The sequence below is a fragment of the Nesoenas mayeri genome (genome assembly GCF_963082525.1).
Source record: "Nesoenas mayeri genome assembly, chromosome: 1".
Lineage (NCBI taxonomy): Eukaryota > Metazoa > Chordata > Aves > Columbiformes > Columbidae > Nesoenas > Nesoenas mayeri.
In genome coordinates this window covers 88,091,918-88,113,957 of record NC_137541.1, presented here as the reverse complement: position 1 = coordinate 88,113,957, position 22,040 = coordinate 88,091,918, and the positions used below count along the sequence as shown (strand labels likewise).

At 43.0% G+C, this 22,040-nt stretch overlaps 1 protein-coding gene across 1 annotated transcript in view; it reads right to left on the bottom strand.

Annotated features, from left to right (window-relative positions):
• Window positions 1-2,297: 2,297 nt before the first annotated feature.
• TBX15 (T-box transcription factor 15) overlaps window positions 2,298-22,040 on the bottom strand; it is a gene marked incomplete at both ends in the record, with an annotated part of 94,545 nt that continues 74,802 nt past the window's right edge. Inside the window, 2 exons of the mRNA XM_080349620.1 lie at window positions 2,298-3,082; window positions 19,176-19,273. Of these exons, the coding sequence (XP_080205746.1) occupies window positions 2,298-3,082; window positions 19,176-19,273 (883 nt within the window). The remainder of the gene's footprint in view (window positions 3,083-19,175; window positions 19,274-22,040) is intronic.

Here is a 22,040-nt window from a genome sequence, read left to right as displayed (position 1 = left end):
TATCAAAGTTACTTTTTTCAGTTATGCCAAATTGGGAGGAGTCCAAATGTAGCAGGGTACACCTCAGTAAAGACAGGGTTTAACAGAAGATAGCAAAAGGAGGGACAGATTCACTCGCATTCATAGTGTCTCCAACCCTGCTATGAAGCATCCAGGGCTAGACACAGTAAAAGCCAGAATGTAGTTGGACAGACTAGGCACAGAGCTGGGAATAGCATTGGTATATTTATCTTCCCCTGTAAAAATAAAAATGAAGAAATGCTTGCAAAATTTGTCTTTCAAGGTCTTTCTGCCTTCCTGGTGCTTTTTCCATTCAGTAAAAAAAGTTTATTGACACAAAGAAAGCTGTAAACTCTGCAGATATAACTTACAGCCAGGTTTGAGGGAACTTCAGCTTCCCTAGTGTTTTCAGTGTTAATGTTTTGATCTCATATAGAAAATGTAGTGCAAATGAAAAGGTAACACATACCCCAAAATGACATTTGAAAATGAGACACAAATTTTACTGTCATTTTTAAGTATTATTTTCTATATTAAATGTGAAAAATTACTCTTAATTACTCTTTATTAGACTTCAGCAATCAAAATAACTCTAAGTATCCATAAGACACACTTCCCGTGAAGGCAGGTGCCTTACAGATCCCAACCACTCAATTTTTAAAATTTCTTGAGAAGACAGGATTTTATTTTTATTATAATATTGCCTGGACTTCACAATTTAGCACTGTGTCTTTATTTCCTCTGTTGTGCAAACACGCGTGACAGTTTTTTGAAAATGTCTGTCTCTAGAAGACCATTGAGGAAGCCTCACAGAGAGAGAGAAAAACACAGAGGAAACAATTGCAAAGATTTATTTAGCGCATTCTGTGCTTGGCACTTAGAAACAGAGTTCCGTGCATAGGGCAAATCTTTATACACCTTTTTCTTCATACATATTTTACATACCATTTTTATTGCCCTCTTTTATATTCATAATATTGAATCCCTCACTAGGCATATAAATACATTTATCTACAACACCTCACAACAAATCTCAATAATATCTGTATTCTGTTACTTGGTATTTGCATTTTCACACAACTTAAATGCATAGCTTGCACCAAGCTACAATTGTTCTCTTATTTTTAAAGGATTTGAAGATCAAAAAAACCAAAAAACAGCAACAAAACAAACAAAAAAAAAAAAAGAGAGAGAGAAAAAAAAAAGAAGAAGAAGAAGAAGAAAAGAGTAAAGAAAGATGTCAAAAGGCAATGATCTATTTGGTTAAACAGAGATCATGTGGCAGGCAGGAGGCTGGCGAATACTCAGCCTCACTGTTCCTGAAATGCTAATGGTTTTTTACGGCAATTCTTGCATGCAAAGTGAGGAAAGCCGGCTTCACTTCTGTAGAGCAGGTCTGTCTTTTCTCATTGCTCTTTCCCATAAGCTCAGTCTGGAGAGTTTCCTCCCATTGGGTCGAGTGCTCTGGGACACATGTTCCCCTCAAAGGCTGTCATCCGTTTGGTTTGTGTGCGTCACTTCTGGTCATGCCAAGAGAAGCTGAACCTCCACGCATCTTTCTGAAGATCAGTCACTGCTTATGCCTGAGGCTCACTTGTGGGTTAAAGCTTTTGTCTCTCTTCTCTCTCTCCCATCTCTGTCTGTCAGCTGGATGCTCTTAAGCTCAACCCTTGCAAAGAAACTGCCAGCTGGGCAGAGCCATAGTGAAAATGCAGAAACCTCTTTGGGAGGAGAAGCTCCAGCCCAGCAATGCCATTCCTGCACTACAGAGGGAGAAGGAGCCATGGGCCACTGCTGGCTTCAGAAATGGGCTGAGCTGCTTCAGCAGTAAGGGACAGTCTGGAAAGGCAGAGGTCTTTAAAGCTATGGGCAATTCAGCTTCAGAGGATGAAGCCTTGGGAGGCAGCCTTTCTTCCGCACCTGGAGGAGATAGCACAGGAAAACGGTTCCCTCCACTCCAAGAGCCCACACAAGCTGAGAGTTAATGCATAAATGGTATGTCCACCTGCTTGTTTCCAGCTTCCCATTAAAGTCATACCCTTCTCTCTGCAATGTCCAGAAAGAGCAAATACACTATGCCCGTTCAGGAGGACCTGGGCTGCAACAAGCTTCAATGGCTGTCAGACAAGGCTTTCCACAAGGTTCGGTGGCACATACATAGGTGACTTGTGTTCTTTTTTTATCATTACAATACTAGTTCCACTATAAGTTTGAAGACAAAAAGATATTGGGATGGATTTACCCATGGAAACAATGAAGGTCCAGCTGCCTTCGATGCCAAGGAGAGGCACCCTTTGTTAGACCATGTGCACAGACATCTGTGAGGAGGAGCCCTGAACGGCACCATACTGTCTGTTGTCACAGGCATTGGCCGTCTGTTGGTTGCCAGAGGGTGGGCTGATCATGTGCATCCCGTGATCCATCCCGGTAGAAAGGTATTGCCTCTCTCCAAAGGCCCCGCTGGATGGGGAAGAGCAGAGTAAAGTGCTTTGGGTGGTGGTGAGTTTCTCTGGGCTTGCCGCCAGCCTGGGGGAAGCAGGGAAATTGTATCCATAGAGGTTGTAGGGATTGTGCAGGGAGAAAGCATTGTAGGAGCTCTGCTGCATGTGGCCACCACCGAACATGTGTGAAGAGGAGGAGGTGGAGGCAGGGTTGCTTGCTTGCATGACATATTGAAACTGGGAGCTGGGGAAGGACCCCAGCTGGCCACTGTATGCCTCCATCTTGCTGTTGCTGGGCAGGGAGGAAGGAGTTGGCATTCCTGAGATCAAGGATGGAGTCCTCTGAGGCATGAAAGTTTCAGAAGGCTGCGAGGCAGAAGCAGTGCTGCTCTGCAGCCGGTTGTAGCCACCATCGCTCAGCCCTGGGTAGCTCTGCAAGGCAGCCATGTTGCTTCTGGCACACGGGGGATAATCAGACAGGTTGAGGTTGCAAAGCTGACTCTCCCGGCAGCCAACATTAAAAGTGTTGGGGGCCAGATGAAAGGCTGGAGGTGAGCAGGATGGAGACAGAAGGTGAGAGGAAGCAGAGGGTGACGGGGTCCCCGTGCTGGAGGTGGTCGGGGAGGTGCCTGTGCTGCCTCCTGTAAAACAAAACACATGGGAGGATGTTCAGAGCCCGGGACCACATCTGCAAAATGAGACGGTCTCATTAAAGAACAGCTTAGTTTAATAAAGAAACAAGGGTGGTAAAAATGGCTGATGGAAAACTCAGCCTTTCTTGGCAAGACACCACATTTTATTAATAGCATCCCTTGGTCTTTCCTGCTGCTTTTTTGTTATGATTTTGTTTTTCAACAGAGATTTTCTTCCCTTTTAAAAGAGGAGAAGGAAGCAAGCATGCCATAGAGTAATCAAAGGCAGTGAGAAATCTGCAAGAAAGCACCACTCTGTAAATCCAGATATCTGTCTGTTTCTCTAAGCAGAGAAGGAGGATGTGTCAGGATTTTAAATTGTGTGTTTTAACTCTAAAAGGAATTCCATATGTTGTGTACTGGTGTTAACAAAATGTTGATATATATGCACATTGGTAGTATCAATGTATTATACATTATTAATAGTATGAATGATAGAATTGATAATTTTTCACAGCAGGAATGCTCACATATTCTGACCTGGGAAAACAATACTGTGTAATATTACCAAGAACAGTAACAAACTGAAAATTATATAAACAAGCTGATGGCACAATTTTAAGTTTGAGAAGAGATTATTTATAGGCAAGATTTTCAGTTAGAGGAAGTTTCCTTGGTCAATCAGGAAAATCAGTTCTGTGCTAAAAGGAATGTAGTTTTCTGGTGTGAAACTTTTTTCATTCCAATGATTCAAATTGTATGAAATCACATTTCTGCATTAGGGCAACTAACACTGAATATTCTTCTAAAAAGGAGCAAAGAGGTGCTGGTGAAGAGATTTGACCAGGGGATAAGTAGAACCAGAGGAACTAGGAATACAACTGGTAAGGCTAGAAGATGACAGATGAGAGGCAAAGGGATTGGAAAAGGGGGAATGAGAGTGTGCAGATAAAATTTAAGCAAGGCAAAGATTGCACATTGAGGCTCAAAAGTAAGGGGCAGCTTTCTCTTGTGTCACCTTGTGGGAAAAAATCAGCAGGATTTTGAGAGCCACCTAGGTCTTCTGCAAAATGGGGAGGAACCAAATGTAGTGCTGCTTGATGAAAAGAGAACAGGTGATGCTAATGGTTAAGAGATGCACTAGAAAGATGGATTCTGTGTCAGTTCATTATGGTGAGAATGTGAGATTGTATCTCAGCAGAGAAAAGACACAGACCTGTGGGAGGAGGTCCAGAGGAGGCCACAAAGGTGATCAGAGGGCTGAAACACCTCTGCTGTGAGGAAAGACTGAGAGACTTGGGATTGTTCAGCCTGGAGAAGGTTCCAGAGAGATGTTATTGGAGCCTTTCAATACTTAAAGGGGACTTATAAGAAGGATGGGGACTGACTTTTTAGCAGGGCCTGTAGCAACAGGACAAGGAATAATGGTTTTAAACCAAAAAGGGTAGATTTAGACTAGATAGAAGGAAGAAATTTTTTACAGTGAGGGTGGTGAAACACTGGAACAGATTGCTCTGAGAGGTGGTAAGATGCTCCATCCCTGGAGACTTCCAAGGCCAGGCTGGACGAGGCTCTGAACAACCTGATCTAGTTGAACATGTCCCTGCTCATTGCAGGGGGTTGGACTAGATGACCTTTGAAGGCCCCTTCCAACCCAAACTCTTCTATGGTTCTATGATATCTGACTCTTTCTAACACATCTAGGATTAAACAAAATGGAGCTTTAGAGTGAAAATACAACTTTGAAGACACTAAAATATTTGGGATTTTTTTTTAATTAAAAAAAAAAAAGAAAATAAATAAAAAAAGAAATAAGAGCCAGAAAAATAAGAAAATCAGCCTTGGGTAAGCACAGTCTGGATTGTCTGCCACTGACTCAGGCAGCATCAGGAAAATGCATGTTTCTGTATTGCTAACTCGAAGCAGTCATTCCCATTACCAACTGTCGGGATGAATGCTCATTGCTAAGCCACTGATTTCTTTTGACATTCATTCAGAAGCATAAAAGAGAAGTATTTAGTCCAATCTCCATTATGACTACTGAGAAAATTTAAAGTTTGAAATGGCATAAGGGGCTCTCTATATTCCGTCATTGACAACACTGAAGTACTCGAATTTGCTAGTCCATTTTTGCTCCAAAGTTCTAAGATTTTTTTTGTGTGATTTTTTAATTTTTTAATTTAGTATTTATTTTAAAAGGTGCAGTTCCCTGGTTCATTAAAAGTCCTTGACAGACAATCTCTGCCTAATTTTGTTGTGGTAAATGAAGATGGTACCTTCTCCAGTCTTTCTCCTTGTCTCTCTGTTATACGTTGTCAATACTGCAGTAGGATCAGGGAACATCTGCCTCTACACAAGCAGTGTCACTGCAAACTCTGTTTTAGTTCAAATTGCTGATAAAAGTGAGTTTGAACTGAGATACACAAGTATAGACACACATTTCCCTGTTAGCCCTGCACTAAAGAGGATAACCTCTGACAGAGAGGGCAGGCAGACAGGTGAGTTCTTATCACTTCACTATCAAAGCTCAAAATACAGAGGTCACATAATCACAAAACAAACACAGCACAAAGTGAGATGTATTTAACCCACAGTAATTCCACACTTGATTTTTTATCCCATATATTTCACAAGCAAAGTTCAAACAGTGACTTAACTGGCTGACAGTGTTTGGCGAATAAGTAAAAATACATATGTATAGATGTATGAGCATTTAATGATGTATTTGAAGAAAAATATGTAGAATAAATTATTAACAACAATGTCTTTGTTTCAGTCATCCTTTGCCCCATTGTTAACCTTTAAAAACTATGCAGGAGAAGAGCACACAGAGCAGTTACCTTGAGCATTAGGCTTTAAACATCCTCTGAGGAGTTACAATTCTGTCCTACCCACAACTGAGGATTTGTCTCCAGAGAGGAATTACAGATCTCTGATTAGCAGTTACAATGTATTCTTAATGGTTCTGAAACTGAAACACTGAGTTGTACATTCCTGGTTACCCTAAAAGGGGCACTAACGTGATTCTGCTCTGAACTGCTCCTATTTGTAGGCCAACAGAAAAACCTCGAAGTGACAACACGGTAACTAGGAAACAAAAGATTTTATTTCTTTTCTCCCTAACTTTAAAATGATGAGGAGGTGAAAGATCTATCAACAGGAACAAATGCCAGACCTGATTACTGTCTTTCAATAATGCTTTGCTGCAAATGCCAGCCATAAGCATGGGACACACCAGACTTCTGCTGCAACAGAGCATAATGCAGAAGCCTGAAGTTTCTGATCATTTGCAGAATACATCTTTAGGTGGATCAGGAAACAACACAAAGCAAGGCCCATCTCAGCTCACTCTCTTCAAAAGGCAAACAGCCCTACTTTGCTCTGAACAATATTTCTGATTCATCTTTGCTGGCAGCACTAAGTGTGGGCCAAATGCAACCCGGACTTTTGTGAAGTTACGACTTGGACTGTAGTTGTTACTAAGTCAGCCAAATACCCCTAGAGATGGCAGCAAGCCCAGCAAATATATCCATACCATACTACAGTCTCAGATACGCAGATGTGTATGTCGTTTTAAAGGAAGGCATGGATACAAACCAATCTAGTTAAACTGATACACAAGGCTACATTTAGGTCTGATTTAAGTCAAGTGAAACCACATTTAAGGAAAAACAAAATGAATCCCTCAATAATTTTCCCGTTTTCCTTTTCTCTACTTGCTATTGTCCCAGAAATAATTGCCAACACCAACAACATTTACCATGAATGTCACAGTATCTCTCATCTCAACATTTATGATTATTCAAGAGTGATTAATCACAGTTATGTCCAGTCTTCTGAAGACCATTTCTGGCCCTGCATACATCAGTGCCAGATATGTACAGTCAGCAAGTCATATATGTATAAAATGCAAGTTCCATAACTTCAAACACCTCTCCTTTATATCTGAACCCCACCCCACATGGCAGATGGATGTGTCTGTCTTCACAGTGTCCTGCCGTTATGTCCAGGGTTTAGCCAAGTACTGGTGCTATCCTGAAAGGAACCTGCTCTGTGACTGGGTATACAAGTGGTAACTAAGTTGACCTTATCAAACAGAGGGAAACATTTCTGAAGAGGGGAAGTGGAGAATTATCTAGTGCAAGAATGCTAAAAAAAAAACACAAACTGGACCAAGAACTAAGAAATTATTGGTAAAGATAGGAGGTGGGAAAAAGAAGAATGAAATAATGGTGGAAAATGGAAAGCCTGTGGATATGGTGGGATGTAAAGGCAAACCTTGTTCCCCAAGCCAGCATGCCCTCCTGTGAACACCATATAGAAATGCTGGCTGTGCACCAATATCAGATACCTGCCCATAAGGTTTAGGGAAGAAACTACAGCTTCTTATCTGGATACAAATAAGAACTGCCATTAAAATTTCATCTCAAGTAGCTTATGATTGGTCTTTACTTCCTGTCACCTGTGTCCTTCTAAGCCTTGGTAATGGTGCTGACTCTCTGTATGTTCCCAACACACCCCTACTTTGCCTTTACCTAGACTATGCTTGTGTTTACCACAACGTCAGGGTTAACTGCAAGCCCAAACATACCCAGTCCACAGGTATGATGTGCATTAAAGCTAGGGGCTGGAGTATTCTTAAAGCATTCAGCATTCCAGAGTGTCAGAAAGGCAAAGAGGACCTCTTCCACACAGGGCAGGTCACGTAGAGAACTTCTAACACTGCTGTGTAAATGGAAAACAGATTTGTCAGCAGCCAGTGTTAGCCAAGGGAGTTTTCTGGCAACAGGGAGGTAAAGGAGAGAGCATAAGTGCCAAGTGAGCCTGAAGCAATTGCGCATGGAAAAATTTCTAGGATCTCTCTCATGAACAACATCACACTAGCCAGTTGACCCGCAACTTATCCCAACCTCCTTTATCTGAAAGGTGCACATATATCACACGTTGGACTCAACAGCAGCCTACTTTCCTTGCTAACATTTCCAGGCATCGGTTGCTACCATCACCGGCAGTGCCTCCATAGAAACCTCTCAGTCCTCAAAATCCTTGCTTAGTGCAGAGGAAGAGAACAAGCATAAGATGAAGCTGCGGTCAACACAAGATATCTGAACATGAATTCCATGTCCTGTGCAACAGGCAAGAGCTTTAGAGTAGTTTGGACAACTCGATTGCTGCCTCCAGCTCTTGGCATGGTTGGGCTCCAACAATGCTAACCTGGTATTCACAGTCTCATTAAGAACAGACGTGGCTGAGGGTCCTCAGAGCTTGTGCCTTGACTTCCTAACAAGGATGGGAACCACAAGGTGATTTGTCTTAAGATTTCAGATTTTGATGTATCAGCCAGCATAAAGTTGTTCTTTGCATGCAGTCACTTCTTAAACAGTTCAGACCACTTCCACCTCCAAGCTAGTTTCACTTATCATGGACGCAGATATGGGCTGCAGGTTCAGCATGGCCAGCCTATGGCTTAGAGGCTCTACTCAGCCCAGTAGGACAGTGTTTGGCCCACAGCCTTAGACCAGCCATCTTCTTTCACCTTCAGATGTGAGCAGGACCTAGCCTGAACGCCAAATGTTTGGGAGCAATCAGTGCAAAACCCTTCTGATCAGTCTCCTGAGGGAGCCACAGCCCCTCTTCTGACACACACCCAACACGTCAGCATCTGCACCATGTGATAGGCATGTGTTTGAGCACCTGAGGGTGTGGAAAAGATGGGCTGTGGCCACTAGTCATTCATCTGGCTCATGGCTTTCCTCTTTGTGCTTTGCTTGAGCTAATAAGCCCTCCTGAGAGGCAGCTTATATTCACTCAGGCACAGAGCCATGCTAATGCAGCTCTCCAGTTTTCCAAATGGAGCTGGCCAGGAGCTGGCATGGCTGGCCAACGTGGAGCACAGAGAAGCCTGTGCATGCAGGTGTACTGTAAGTCACTCTTGAAAGGTCTGATTTTTGTGAAGGCTCTACAGACACATACGCATGTGTAAAGGGATTTTCTAAAGCATGAGAGAGACCATCTTTTCCTAGTTTTTCGTGATCTTCTATCCTTAGACACAGCAGTAAATAAATGTAAAGGCATGCAAGCAGGAAAACAAATTTGAACAAAAAGGTTAAATCTTCTTCCTCTTCTGTGCACTTCTCACATACATGCACCCCAGGTATGGCTTTATGAAACTTAGTCTCTGTTTTCCAAGTTACTGCAGCTTCTGGTTGCAGGACAAAAATTAGGTACTTGCATGAGTGTGGAAATCTTAGATGGTAATGAAGGAGGGGTTGTGCAGATTGCCAGGTGATCTGATTGATAGATTATGAGGCCAGAGAGTGCCACTGTTTTCATCTGATCTCATGTCCTTTAACAGCCAGGCCTAGTACAAACCTGGATTCATTCCTGCTTTGAGCAGCACATGCCTCAGTCCTGCTCAACACCTACTTGCATGTCTAGGCATCTAAATGCCACAGAATCAGGTGTCACTCCTGCTCTCAAATGTCATGACAACTTTTGCCTTGCAAGTGTAACTGACAGCCTGAGGTCTCTCTTCCCATTTCTAGTTTTCCAAAACTCAAACCTATAACCTTCAGAAGGACTGAAAGATTCTTTATCACATCCTTCTTGTGCCACTACTACCCCTCTGAGTTTCTTCTTCACCATCTTGATAAACTAAACAGCTTTGATGCTTCTTCCTTGTCTTCTCACCAAGCAAGGGCAGGGACACCTGATTTGTTACATGCTAGACTATTTCTTCATTATTTCCCCATTTCTAGGAATGAGAACTTCCCTCTTTCATAGGAATGAGAGCCATTTTTGTCTTCACGGAGTGTAGCTGCCTGTTTTTTCTCTAGAGCCATTGGCCAATTATCAAATTATGAATCCGCTGGTAAAATCTTTAAAAGGCCCAAATGAGACACAAAATTTACCTCGTGCCAAGTTGCTGGGTTGGTAGCGGAAATATAAAGAGTGCTTTGTAGTTCTTTGAGATACAGGTCACAGAGTGCCAAAAAAGATTGTTACAGCAGTAGATTTAAGGGGGAAAGTATGTACTGTATGGCACAAAAGTGAGGAATGAAAAGAAATTATACTTAATGTTAGTGAATTATAGAGAAGGATCTTTTTTATAGGTTTGCCTCAAATTACAAGAGTCACTGGGATTAATAGTAAATTTAGAATAACTCAGAATAACACTTTACTTCCCTTTAGCTCTTACAGATTTCTGCAACACAAACTGGGCAGTCAGAACATTAGAGATAAAACTTGCCTCAGTCACCCCCAAGATAAAATACTTTCAAGATCTGATGGTAAAAAACAACCCTTTTTTTCCAATGTGGACAAAAGGTACAATTCAAGACATCTGATTTCCTTTCCCACCTATTTCCAGAGCACCAAGAGATCTTTCCCAGAAGTGAGACACAACATCCCCTTGTAAGTCCCTCCAGACTGTCTTTAATACAAGGCTTTCTGCTCCCCATATAAACACATGGTAATCTTGGGCCAGCTCTACGCCGTCTCAGGAGAAGGCGGGTTGGACGTGATTTTCTGTCTTGTGTGTAAACAGTTGTACTGTGGCATACACAATACTACGGTGAGTTGTACACCAGCTCCCACCTGTTCTGCATCTTCAAGTACAGACAGATCAAACCAACTCAGGCTTGGGGGATGGTGAGCCCCCCACTTTAGTAGAGAAAATTGCTCATTGGTGATAATTATGGACTATCCTTCTCATCTACAACCTTCAACTGGGGACCGACATTGACAAAGGGGTCATGTAATGAAAGCTACCCCAGGAGATGACACTGAATGGAAACAGGATGCAGAAAAGGACTCCTTGTGGCACAAATCCTTCAGAAAGTCACAATAGAAGCTGCTGCAAACTTTGCAGCCAAGATTAACTGAAATCATGGCAATTTCTTTGGTGGTGACAAAAGTAAACCAAATTGCAAACTTCTGCCATTCTTGATGGAGTCTACTCTGGGTCAACTCAGGTTCTGGAAGCTCCAGCACATTAAAAGATAAAAAATGCAATAAACAACCGTAAAACCCCAGAGACACCATGGTTCAAAATTTCTGAACTGAGGAAAAATGTCGCAGTATTGTGGAAAGATCAAAGCACACACCACTTTCCACTCATGACAAAATGATATGCCACCCTGAGGAAATTGTGTAAATCTTTGAAGTATCATTGTCCCTCTCCATATGTTCATGTGAAATCTGATCACCACCCATGAGATAACAGAATTTAGGCTTCAGTAATTAGACTTTGGTGCAAACACCTCCCTGGAGTAAGAACGTGCTTTGGGCTCCTTTCAGGTCATTGGGGAGCAGCACAGACTGACGGGGAGTATTTTAGCTTTTCACTGTGAAAGATGAGACTTTGAAGCACCAGAAACACCCCTACCCTGAAGAAAAGTGTCTGCAGCTCAACCAAGAAGCTGGAACAGTTTGTTCCCCATTGCTTGGCTTAGATGAAACAATCTACCAGCCATTTGAAGCACGCAGCAGAAATCAGCTCTTGATCCCAATAACGCTGGCAACAACTGGTCTGTTTCCAGTCTCCTCTTCAAGGTCAAAAAAAATCAAGAAGGTAATTGAGACCAAACCTTCTGCCAATAGCCTAGACCATTCACAATTGATTTTGAAGGGGAAGCAGCATCTGAATTATCCTCATGGCATGGCTGGGAGAACCAACGGCTGCTGTCAGAAAGCAAATGGAAAAGCAAAGGTATTCACAGGTTTTTCAGCCTCCTTTGACATCAGCAGCTCCACTCTTCTGGGAGATGCTATATTGGGGATCTGGAATATCAGATAAAGCCAAAAGGATCTTAGCAGTTATTTGGTTCTTTGTGCCTTAAGGCACATCTGATGCCTTGAGATGAAGTTCTGGAGAGCTGAGTCTTCCCTCTACTTGATGCCAATACACATTTGTGCATCCACAATTTTTTTCAGATGGGTGCAATCAGGGCAGCTCTCTGAGCACCACATCCAATGTGGAGAAGAGTATTATATCAGAGAATAAATGAGTAACAAGCAGTACAGACAAACTTTAGCAAGACAGAGGTGATGCCTGCCCAAAAAGGGGAATGTTTACCGACAGAGAATCTGGAAAAACAGCAACACCTCAGCTCAGGGTATCTGTCTCCCATCTGCTGATATATCATGCAGCCTTAGGGTCTGTCTGGACTCATCACTACTACAGGAAAACATTGTTCCTTTCCAGCAGTAAATGAGCAGATTGAACCTCTTCCACACAGAGGAGACAGAGCCTTTTTTGCATATCCTTGTCGACACAAGACTGCAGCATTACGATGTTCCCTCTCAGATGAAGACAGAGCTGTACTCAACTGCCAGTTTTCACACCCTCTGGAGACAGCAGCATTTCTGCTGCTACCAAAGATACCTGCTGATAAGAGAGACAGCAGCAGTTGTCTTGCCAAGACACATATTCAAGTGAAGAAGAACCATTTGAAAGGAAATTTGCCTTGAGAACTCAGCAGTCAAAGCTAAGATGTTTGACTTTTGCGGACTTGGTGTGCATATATCAAAACAGCAATTTAAGGGAGAAGGAAAATTTTATGTGCTGCCAACCTGTCAATATACCACACTGTGTGACTCTCATACTCATTGTGAAATTTTGCTTAGGAGGCAATTCTTTTTACTAGATGCCATGGTACCTTCAATTTTACTTCTTGCATAAGTCATCAACTTTTATGGATGGGATCAGATACTGATCACTATTCTAGCATCGTCACAGTGCCTTGCTAGTGTCTATGTCCTGGCAAAACTTGATGATGGCAGAGTGGTGGATGTGGTCTACCTTGACTTCAGTAAAGCATTTGACACAGTCTCCCACAGTATCCTTGCTGCTAAACTGAGGAAGTGTGGTCTGGACGATCGGATAGTGAGGTGGACTCTGAACTGGCTGAAGGAAAGAAGCCAGAGTGTCGTGGTCAATGGGGCAGAGTCTAGTTGGAGGCCTGTATCTAGTGGAGTGCCTCAAGGTTTGTACTGGGACCAGTGCTGTTCAATATATTTATCAGCGACTTGGATGAGGGAACAGAGTGTACTATCAGCAAGTTTGCTGATGACACCAAACTGGGAGGAGTGGCTGACACGCCAGAAGGCTGTGTTGCCATCCAGCGAGACATGGACAGGCTGGAGAATTGGGCGGGGAAAAGTTTAGTGAAATATAACAAGGGCAAGTGTAGAGTCTTGCATCTGGCTAGGAACAACCCCAGGTTCCAGTATAAGTTGGGGAATGATCTATTAGAGAGCAGTGTAGGGGAAAGGGACCTGGGGGTCCTGGTGGACAGCAGGATGACCATGAGCCAGCACTGTGCCCTTGTGGCCAAGAAGGCCAATGGCATCCTGGGGTGTATTAGAAAGGGGGTGGTTAATAGGTCGAGAGAGGTTCTCCTCCCCCTCTACTCTGCCCTGGTGAGACCAAACCTGGAATATTGTGTCCAGTTCTGGGCCCCTCAGTTCCAGAAGGACAGGGAACTGCTGGAGAATGTCCAGCACGGGGCAACAAAGATGATTAAGGGAGTAGAGCATGTCCTGTATGAGGAAGGGCTGAGAGAGATGGGTATCTTTAGCTTGGAGAAGAGGAGACTAAGGGGTGACCTCACTAATGTTTATAAATATATAAAGGGTGAGTGTCATGAGGATGGAGCCAGGCTCTTCTCAGTGACAACAAATGGTAAGACTAGGGATAATGGGCTCAAACTGGAACACAAGAGGTTCCACTAAAATTTGAGAAGAAACTTCTTCTCAGTGAGGGTGCCAGAGCACTGGAACAGGCTGCCCTGGGGGGGCTGTGGAGTCTCCTTCTCTGGAGACATCCAAAACCCGCCTGGACACGTACTTGTGTAGCCTCATCTAGGTGTTCCTGCTCTGGTGGGGGATTGGACTAGATGATCTTTTGAGGTCCCTTCCAATTCCTAGCATTCTGCGATTCTGTGAAAACTTAGTCACTGATAGCGATCTGCTCATCTCAATATCCCATGGGAAACTATATCACATAAAAGCCAGCAATGGCTCTTTTTACTCTTGGAAAGTGACACAATCCCAGAGTTACTGGAACTCTTATTTTCTTCTTATGTTCTTTTCCCTTCCTCCTCCTTTTTTTTTTTTTTTTTTTTTTTTTATGTTCCCTGTTAAAATCAAGAAACTGGGCCATACTTTTTTTTTTTTTTATAATGAGAATCTGGACAAGATTCAATCTAGATTTTGAAAATATATTCCAATTAAAGACTTTAATAGATTCTTGGCTTCCCCCACATCTCATTGCCATGTGCATTCAATAATCCCAAGCCCCCTTTTTCCCTAGTAAAAAGTAGACTGCAGAGTGGGTGACATCATTCTACAGAAGGTCAGCCTCTCCTGGACTGCCATTTTCGGCACATTTCACAGTATCACAGTATTTTTGGGATTGGAAGGGACCTCAAAAGATCACCTAGTCTTGCAAAGGTTTTGTTTGGGGGTATTTTTTTGTTAGGTTTTTTTTGTTTTCAAACTGGCTGCATATCTGCTTTGATTGTGTCAAACATGGTGCTTGTTTTTGTAAAGCCATGATGACTTTTTGATTCTGTGCTCCAAAAGACAGGTTTTGTACTCAGGCCAGAGGATTTCACAGCATGTTTTTTTTCCTTAGTAGGATGAAACACTGATCACTATGGTCACAGACCTGCAGAGACTTACTGGTGCACTTTACTTCAACAGCAACACATGCAAATAAAGCTCGTGGACCGCTAGAGTCAGCCTCACCAGGCATCTGTGTGATTGGTCATGATATCAGGCTCCCCAGTTTGTGTAGCAGCTGAAGCCTGTCATTGTACAGATTAGAAAGTTATTTAATCCCTGTATGAAACAGCTGCATCCAGTGCGCCAAGTATCGATTTGGTTTGTCACTGTGGCCCTTGCTCAACATATAGCTTGGGCCAAACAAATTAGTAAAGCACTAGGAAGCATGTTGAATGGAAGAAAGCATAATGTGAAAAAAATTATACCACCTTTAGATAATTGTATCATGTGGATGCATCTGGAATACTCTGTGCAGCCTTGTTTTAAAATTTAAAAAAAAAAAAAAAAACAGTGAAGAACCTGGAAAACTTTCCACACTAAGAGAAATGAAATGACTGGTGCTATTCACAGTGAGAAGCAAAGAGGGACATAAAAACCTGTAAAACAATTAATTGCATGAAGAAGGTGGATGAGTGGGAACTTCTGTTCTCCTTATCTCTTAACATCCCACAAAAAAGGGATGAACATTCAGTTAGAATAGAAAAATCAGAGCCACCTGAAGGAAGCATGTTCCATACAGTTGTGTCATAGAAACATGAAAACTGCAGTCACAAGAGTCTATTGAGGATGGATGACACAATGCTACCAGGTATTCTTCTCTCTGCAAGATAGTATAAGCCATAAAGATTCAGTATTTTATATTCTTTTTATTAACCTTGTAAGCTAAGTTTTCATTCTCAGGTATCTCCTCTCATCTATCCAATAGCTCATTCTACTTTTTTTTTTTTTTTTGCTTAATCCTCTTCAATCTCTTTCCATTCTTTAAAAATACATACTGTGGAAGATCATATTGTAGCGTCAATTTGCAGCTAGGAAATTGTTTCCCCAGTGTTTACCACTTTTTTTTTTCCTACACCAAAGATTGCATGTCACTTTTTATCACAGAATTACGAACACTGTCCCTTGCCTGTGCAGTGGCTTATCCACTGACACGTCCAAATTCTTGTCAGTGCCAACACTTTCCAGCACGCTCAGTGGGTATGTACATCCAAAGTTTTTTTCCTAGACATATGATATTGTATCTGGCTGAACTAAAAGTCATGCTTTATTTGAATGTATACAGGTTACCAAGCAATCTGTATTACTCTTCATACCTCTGTCCCCATCATTACTGACAACCTTAAAGTCTTTATGAGATTTGTACCTTTTAGCAACTGCACTGTTTCATTTAGTCCTGGACAAGTTAGTACTGAAACCAGTCTCTGCAGAGCAACATAGGGACTATCTTCACTGGATGGTGTTTTCACATTTATCACATCAGCTTTGAGATCAGTCAGCTACTCATTTCTTAATACAGGCTAATGCTAATTTTTCCAAGCTGGCACATGTGGGAACAAGTTACATGCTCTCCAAAAATCTATTACACCTCTACAGTTACTTCTCTCAGTCAAATATCTAACCTAATCCAGTAATTCAGTTAGATCTGCTTGATGAAATAGCAGATAACATTTCTATTTCATGAAAAAATTGCCCAGTGACAAAATAAAAGCTAAGAACCCATAGCAATCCTTAGCACATGAAAATCCATCTGGAAAGAAGAAAAGGCATCATATTTATACTGCCTAGGTCCCAAACTTCCACCCCAGAAAGCATCATTTTTCCTGCCACAGTGAGAGGGACTGATCTCTTGAAAATCAGAGCTGAATTCCACAGTTTCTACAGAGGATCTGTTCCATCACGTCACAAGACTTCATATGACTGCAGCCTTTTTCTTTTTTTTTCTTTTTTCCTATCCAGCAGAGACAGCATCTTATTCCAGTACTATTTTACTATTTTGCACTGTCTCACTCCCCTCCAGGTTGAACAACCATAACTCATTCCTCATTGATGTTTCTTCCTAGGCATGTGGCAATTTTTCCTACTCTTATCTTGCTTCTGCAGCAAACATGCCTTCCTCTGAAGCTGCAGTGGGACACACTCCCTAAAGTCTCCTGTAGCTGCATTGCAGTTTCCCAGCTAACAATTCAAGTGATAAAATGAAGGCTCGCAATTCCTTGGAAATGCCAAATATTCACTCAGCTTTAGAGACAGCAACATGATGTGGAATTCAAGTGTGTGTCTATTAAAATGATACCCTGAAATCTTCTAATTCATAAATATGCAGGGGTATGAGATAACAGCATGCAGCTCAGAGCACTGAAACTTCAGGTCGGGGGAGAGGAGTTGAGTCCTAGGCAATGGACCCTTACATGAAAAGACAGGCTAAAGCTCAGAGGATCCAAGGTGCAATAACTTACACTGAGGTCAGCTGTTAAACACTGGTGATTTACTTATCTGTCACAGAGTTCATGTGCTTGAAAGCAAAGAGATGAATAGGAGATGGACACTGCACATCCTGGTCATCTTACGTTTGGGGGGAAGAATCACATGTGGCTTAAACCTACCTCAGCATTTCTTGTTCTTTCTGCCAGCAATTTCAAAGCCTCCAAACTGGTATCTTTTTGCTGGCCCTTGGGGGCTGTGCCAGCAGCCAGAAATTAAAACAGAGTGTGTTTGTACCTTGGCTTTGCACCTATCGCTGAGATCAGAGGTCAGCTAGTTACAGCAGTCACTGGAGAGCTGAGCACTATGATGGAGGGAGGGGATATTTATGATCCCTTATCTTGAGGTCATTTTGCATGGCTAAATTAAAAGCTAAGAGTATTGTTTTGTAATGAGTTACAAAGTTTGGAGACTGAGCCATGGACACAACTTTAGTTAAGGGCTGCCCTAAATCTCATGGTCTGTGGTGCAGTGGTGGTGGTCTGCACAGAGCTGACTGGTCACAGGATACTGGCTTGCTTCCTGTTTTTTCAGTTGATGAACTATATTAAAACAAGCTAAAAATACATTAAATATTTTCCTTTCCTAATATTACCTTACCACATAAGCAATAGCTGGACTTGCCACTAGGATGTTATCTGATAACCAATGGGAGGGGAAGGGTGAGAGCCCAGATAGGGGATGAGACAGAAGAGGGAGGCTGCTTCAGTGATCATGACCAGGAAAAGAGGTTGTTATGTTTCTATTTAGGTGAGTGATGAAAATGTTCCTGAATCCCTGCTTTAACCCATCTCTGACCACATACCCCACCGCAAGTGCTTATCGACACAAGCCCCTGAGCTTATGCAAAGCCTCTCCTGGCCCATGCTGTGCTGTTTAAGAAGGGTTAGGCAGTTGTTTAAAGGTCATGTATGGGGAGTCTAACACAGCCACAAGAGTGTGGCCTGTCCTTCTCTGGTGTTGTGCCATCAGGAAAATGATTTAGCAGGTGACCTGGGCTCGAGAGATCTGCATAGGAAACCAGGGTTGGGGACTGACAGTCAGAAGAGATACCTCTGATCCTGTCCCAGTGATGGGCAGCCCTGGCCGCTACCTACTGCTGCTACCCATCCTCTGAAGGAGACCGTGCCATCCTCAGGTGGATTTAAGGCCTGGTGCGAAATTTTGGGGTGACATCGAGCTCAAGTGTGAGAGGATGAAGAATCTGCTACACAGCACATGCATTTGGTTTTGACTGTTTAACAACACAAGTGAAACATTTGAACACAGTTTTTGATTGTTCTGTTTCTTGCATTTATATTAGAATAGAAAAAAAGTTCCATTCCCAGTGATCACTGTGTTTTTAATTAGAAATAGCTGCAAAGAAATGAATGGGGAAGTCCTAGCCATGCAAGAAAAAAAAAAATAGTAACACTGCCTGAAACTAGAGATGAAAGCCCTACTTAACAAATGAGAGATGTAAAGGGCAGAAGCTATCAAAAGACACAGCACAAACAAGCGGAAATCACTTGGCCTACCCAATAACTCCTCCCAGCCTCCTACCAACAGAAAGTCTCTCCAGCAAGGCCACCAGGTTTTGAAAGTAAGGCAGCGTGATCCTATAGGAAGGCACATTTCTGGCCTCCTAAACCTTCCAGAGGACATACATCTCCCTTCCCCTTGTGTTGCCACACAAATGGCAAACTCTAAATATAAATGGAGAACAACATGCCTGACATGCTGGAGCATTTCCTCAGGGACTCCCTGTGCTCTCTTCACACTTAACTCATGCCATGTACCTGGACCAGTTCTCCCAACCCTGCAGTCCTTCCTGCTCCTCCTTCTAGCTCTTAGGTGCACTAGGGACACCAGGGAGGTGAAGTGGTTGCACTACGCCTCATAAGGCACAGCTTGTCCCCTGGTTCCATCCATCCTCTCTACTCAGTGTTCCTTCACAGCAGTCAAGAGCTCAATGAGGTGCATGAACTCCCCAGGCCACCAGACACACAGCAGACCACATTGCTGCTCTTACACCCTCTTCTCCTGCTCTTTCTACAGCCCTTTGCACACTCACCTTGCTGCTTCTGCATGGTAGTGAAGTCTTCAAAGGTGAGAGTGCGCACAGGGGGCCTCCAGAAGGCGTAGGTCTCCATAATGGCCTCCAGCCCCGTCCTGTGCAATGAAAATAAAACAAGGAGAGAAGAATGTCAGTCAGCTGGCAAGGGTATCAGAGCTGGGGGAAGAGGGCTCTGACCTCACTTAACAGGCTGCCAGCAGCCACTGAAAGGTCACCTTGGCATCTGTGAATTCCTCAAGTGAGCCTTCCTGCACAGGTGCTGACCACCAGAGTAAAACGAAATTTCCCCAGCGCAGAATTTCAAAAGCTCCTAACAGTTTTCCAGTGCTGCCTTCTTTTTAACAAGGATCACAAACTTTCTGTCTGCTTTGCAGGGGACACATGACCTCAAGGCATGCTTTATACTAGAGCAGGCTTTCACACTTTGTGGATGCAAGCTGTCATGCAAATGAGGGAGGTCTGGGATTCAGGATACAGAATCAGAGAGATTTTGTAAATTGCCTTTCCCTACCACCTCCTGGTTCTAGACACTGTTCTGAAGTGCTATAGGAAGTTGTCAAAAAAGGACTCTCCTTAGCTTTGGTCTTCAACTAGAAATGCATAAGAGGCTTTTTATAAAAATGTCAGTGGCATCTCTGCTTTGGGTTCCTAACTCACTGCAAAGACAGTATCATCGAGAAAAATAAAAAAATTAAATGAAAGCAGTTTTTCATCTTCAAGGGCTGGCACCTCAGGTTTGGTTTTATTTTCACAGAATACTAGCTCTGCTGAGTCTCTAACTCTGTGGGCTGAGCGGGAACACAGGTGCAGTATCTGGAAAAGACCCTCATGTTCTTTGTGAGACAATTCCCTAGAGTTTGTTAGCAGGAAAGCTTCTCCTCTGTGAAAGCTGCATCTCGCTCCATTCCCCATACTTCACGTTACCCTGTCTCTTCCCCAGCAGCAGGTTACAGCCCTCACACTGGCTGAACACAACTAGAGATGCTTTGTCAAATGCAAGAACATATCGCCTTTCAATGCAAAAGGCTCTAACATCCCCAGAGCCTCTCATCAGATGTTGAGCTGATACTGGAGCTGCCTTTTGCTTCTGAAAATGTCTTTCTGCACGTGCCTCCACTCACTCAGTTAACTTTCCAAAGTCTCCCCGGAAGCTCAGATGCTTTAAATACATTGGAGTTGGCAAACCAAACTCTGTATTTTAAGAGGAGGTTTAGAAGAGAGGTTGTCGCATGGTGTTTATTAGCTGCTAAGCTGTTAGAAGTAGAAACAGAAGACATCTCTGCATAGCAGTCTCACACTAGCGCTGAGCACATTACAACAAAACTATTTGGTTAATAGAGTGGCCTCTGCCAGCTCATGGAGCTCAGAGACAACAAGGCAGCACAGAATGTGAACCCATCTGCTAAGCCGGGCTCTGTGCACAAGCAGCTCTTCGATTACCTGTACCACCCTCAAGATTTCCTCCGCTCCCTGTATGAGAAAGCCAAACATGTTCAGACTCCATCTGCTTCTTGACACACACAGTCAGGAAGAGAACAATACCTTTTTGCAGCCTAGTGGAACAATCTCCAGCCCAACCACTGAGGGAGGACTTTCTGGTACATTCAGGGGGCATAAAATGCCTTGAGCAAGTCACAATGCAAGAAGACCTGCTGTTGAAAGGACCTGCCTTGATTATTTAAACCAAGTAATACATCCAAAAAGGCAGACTGAAAGTTCCAGCTGTGCTAATCTAGCTGGTCTGTGTCTGTCACAAGGATTGTGAGGGAAAGCAGGGAGGCCAGCTCACTAAAACCAGTGTTCACACAGCCTGGCTCAGGCATTAGATCTCAGTGCACATAAGCACACTCTGCACCAGCATCTAATTTCTAACTCTGCTCTCATGACTCCCTTCCAGTAAATTCCAGTCCCTAACAGGAGCTGACTCAGGGAAACAGTAAAGGCAGGTTAAAGCAATTACCCCTGCCTCTGACTGCAGCCTACACCATTCACAGCTCAGTTTGACTCACAGTTTCTAGCCCTACATCAAGAACATTCCTCTGTATTAATGCAGTTCTCACAAGTACCATATAATAAGTACTTCTAAAAGAAAAGGAGAATAGAAAATAGTCAGGAGATAACAAAAAGAAGAAATAAAAGAGTAAGTTAGAAATAATATACTGGTTTCGGGGTTTTGGATTCCACTCTGCCTTCAAGCTGACAAAGGGTAAAGGGCAGCACCGAGTGTACCAAAGCAGCTTGAAAAGCAAATTGACCCTCTCTCTTTTCCTGCCCCTTATAACAGGGAAAGGAGGGATGTCACCAGCAATCCACCTTCTCCACAGGCTTCTCCCAGATACCTCCAGGGCAAGAGGCCTAGAACCTTTTGCTGTAGACATGGCTCCTGTCACCCTCCACGTTCCACACTGCCACTGACAGTAGCAACAGTGCAGCTTCGCAGACTGCCATGTCATGCTCAGGGCAGCACTGCAGCCACAGGTACCTGCAGAATGGATGCCAAATTCCACAGCTGGATTAAAACTACCTCTTTCCTCTTCCTGCCCCAAGTGAGAGTTCCTCAGAGGGGTGCACATGTTGAACATCCATTTTAAAACACCCTAAGTATGTGGATGATAAGAGTTCAAAGTTATGTCCTGTTCTCCTACACAAAATATAGGCCCCTGCATACTAGATCATCCTTTATTTCCTGTTGTTTGGTTTGGGGTTTTTTTTGGTTTTGTGGGGGGTTTTGTTGTGGGTTTTCTTTTTTTTTGTTTTGGTTTTGGTTTGTTTTGTTTTTTTAAACCTGTGCAGAACAAATGTTGTGGGGGGGTTTGAAATTATATCTAAGCAGAATACATTCTTACTGAACTTTCACATTCT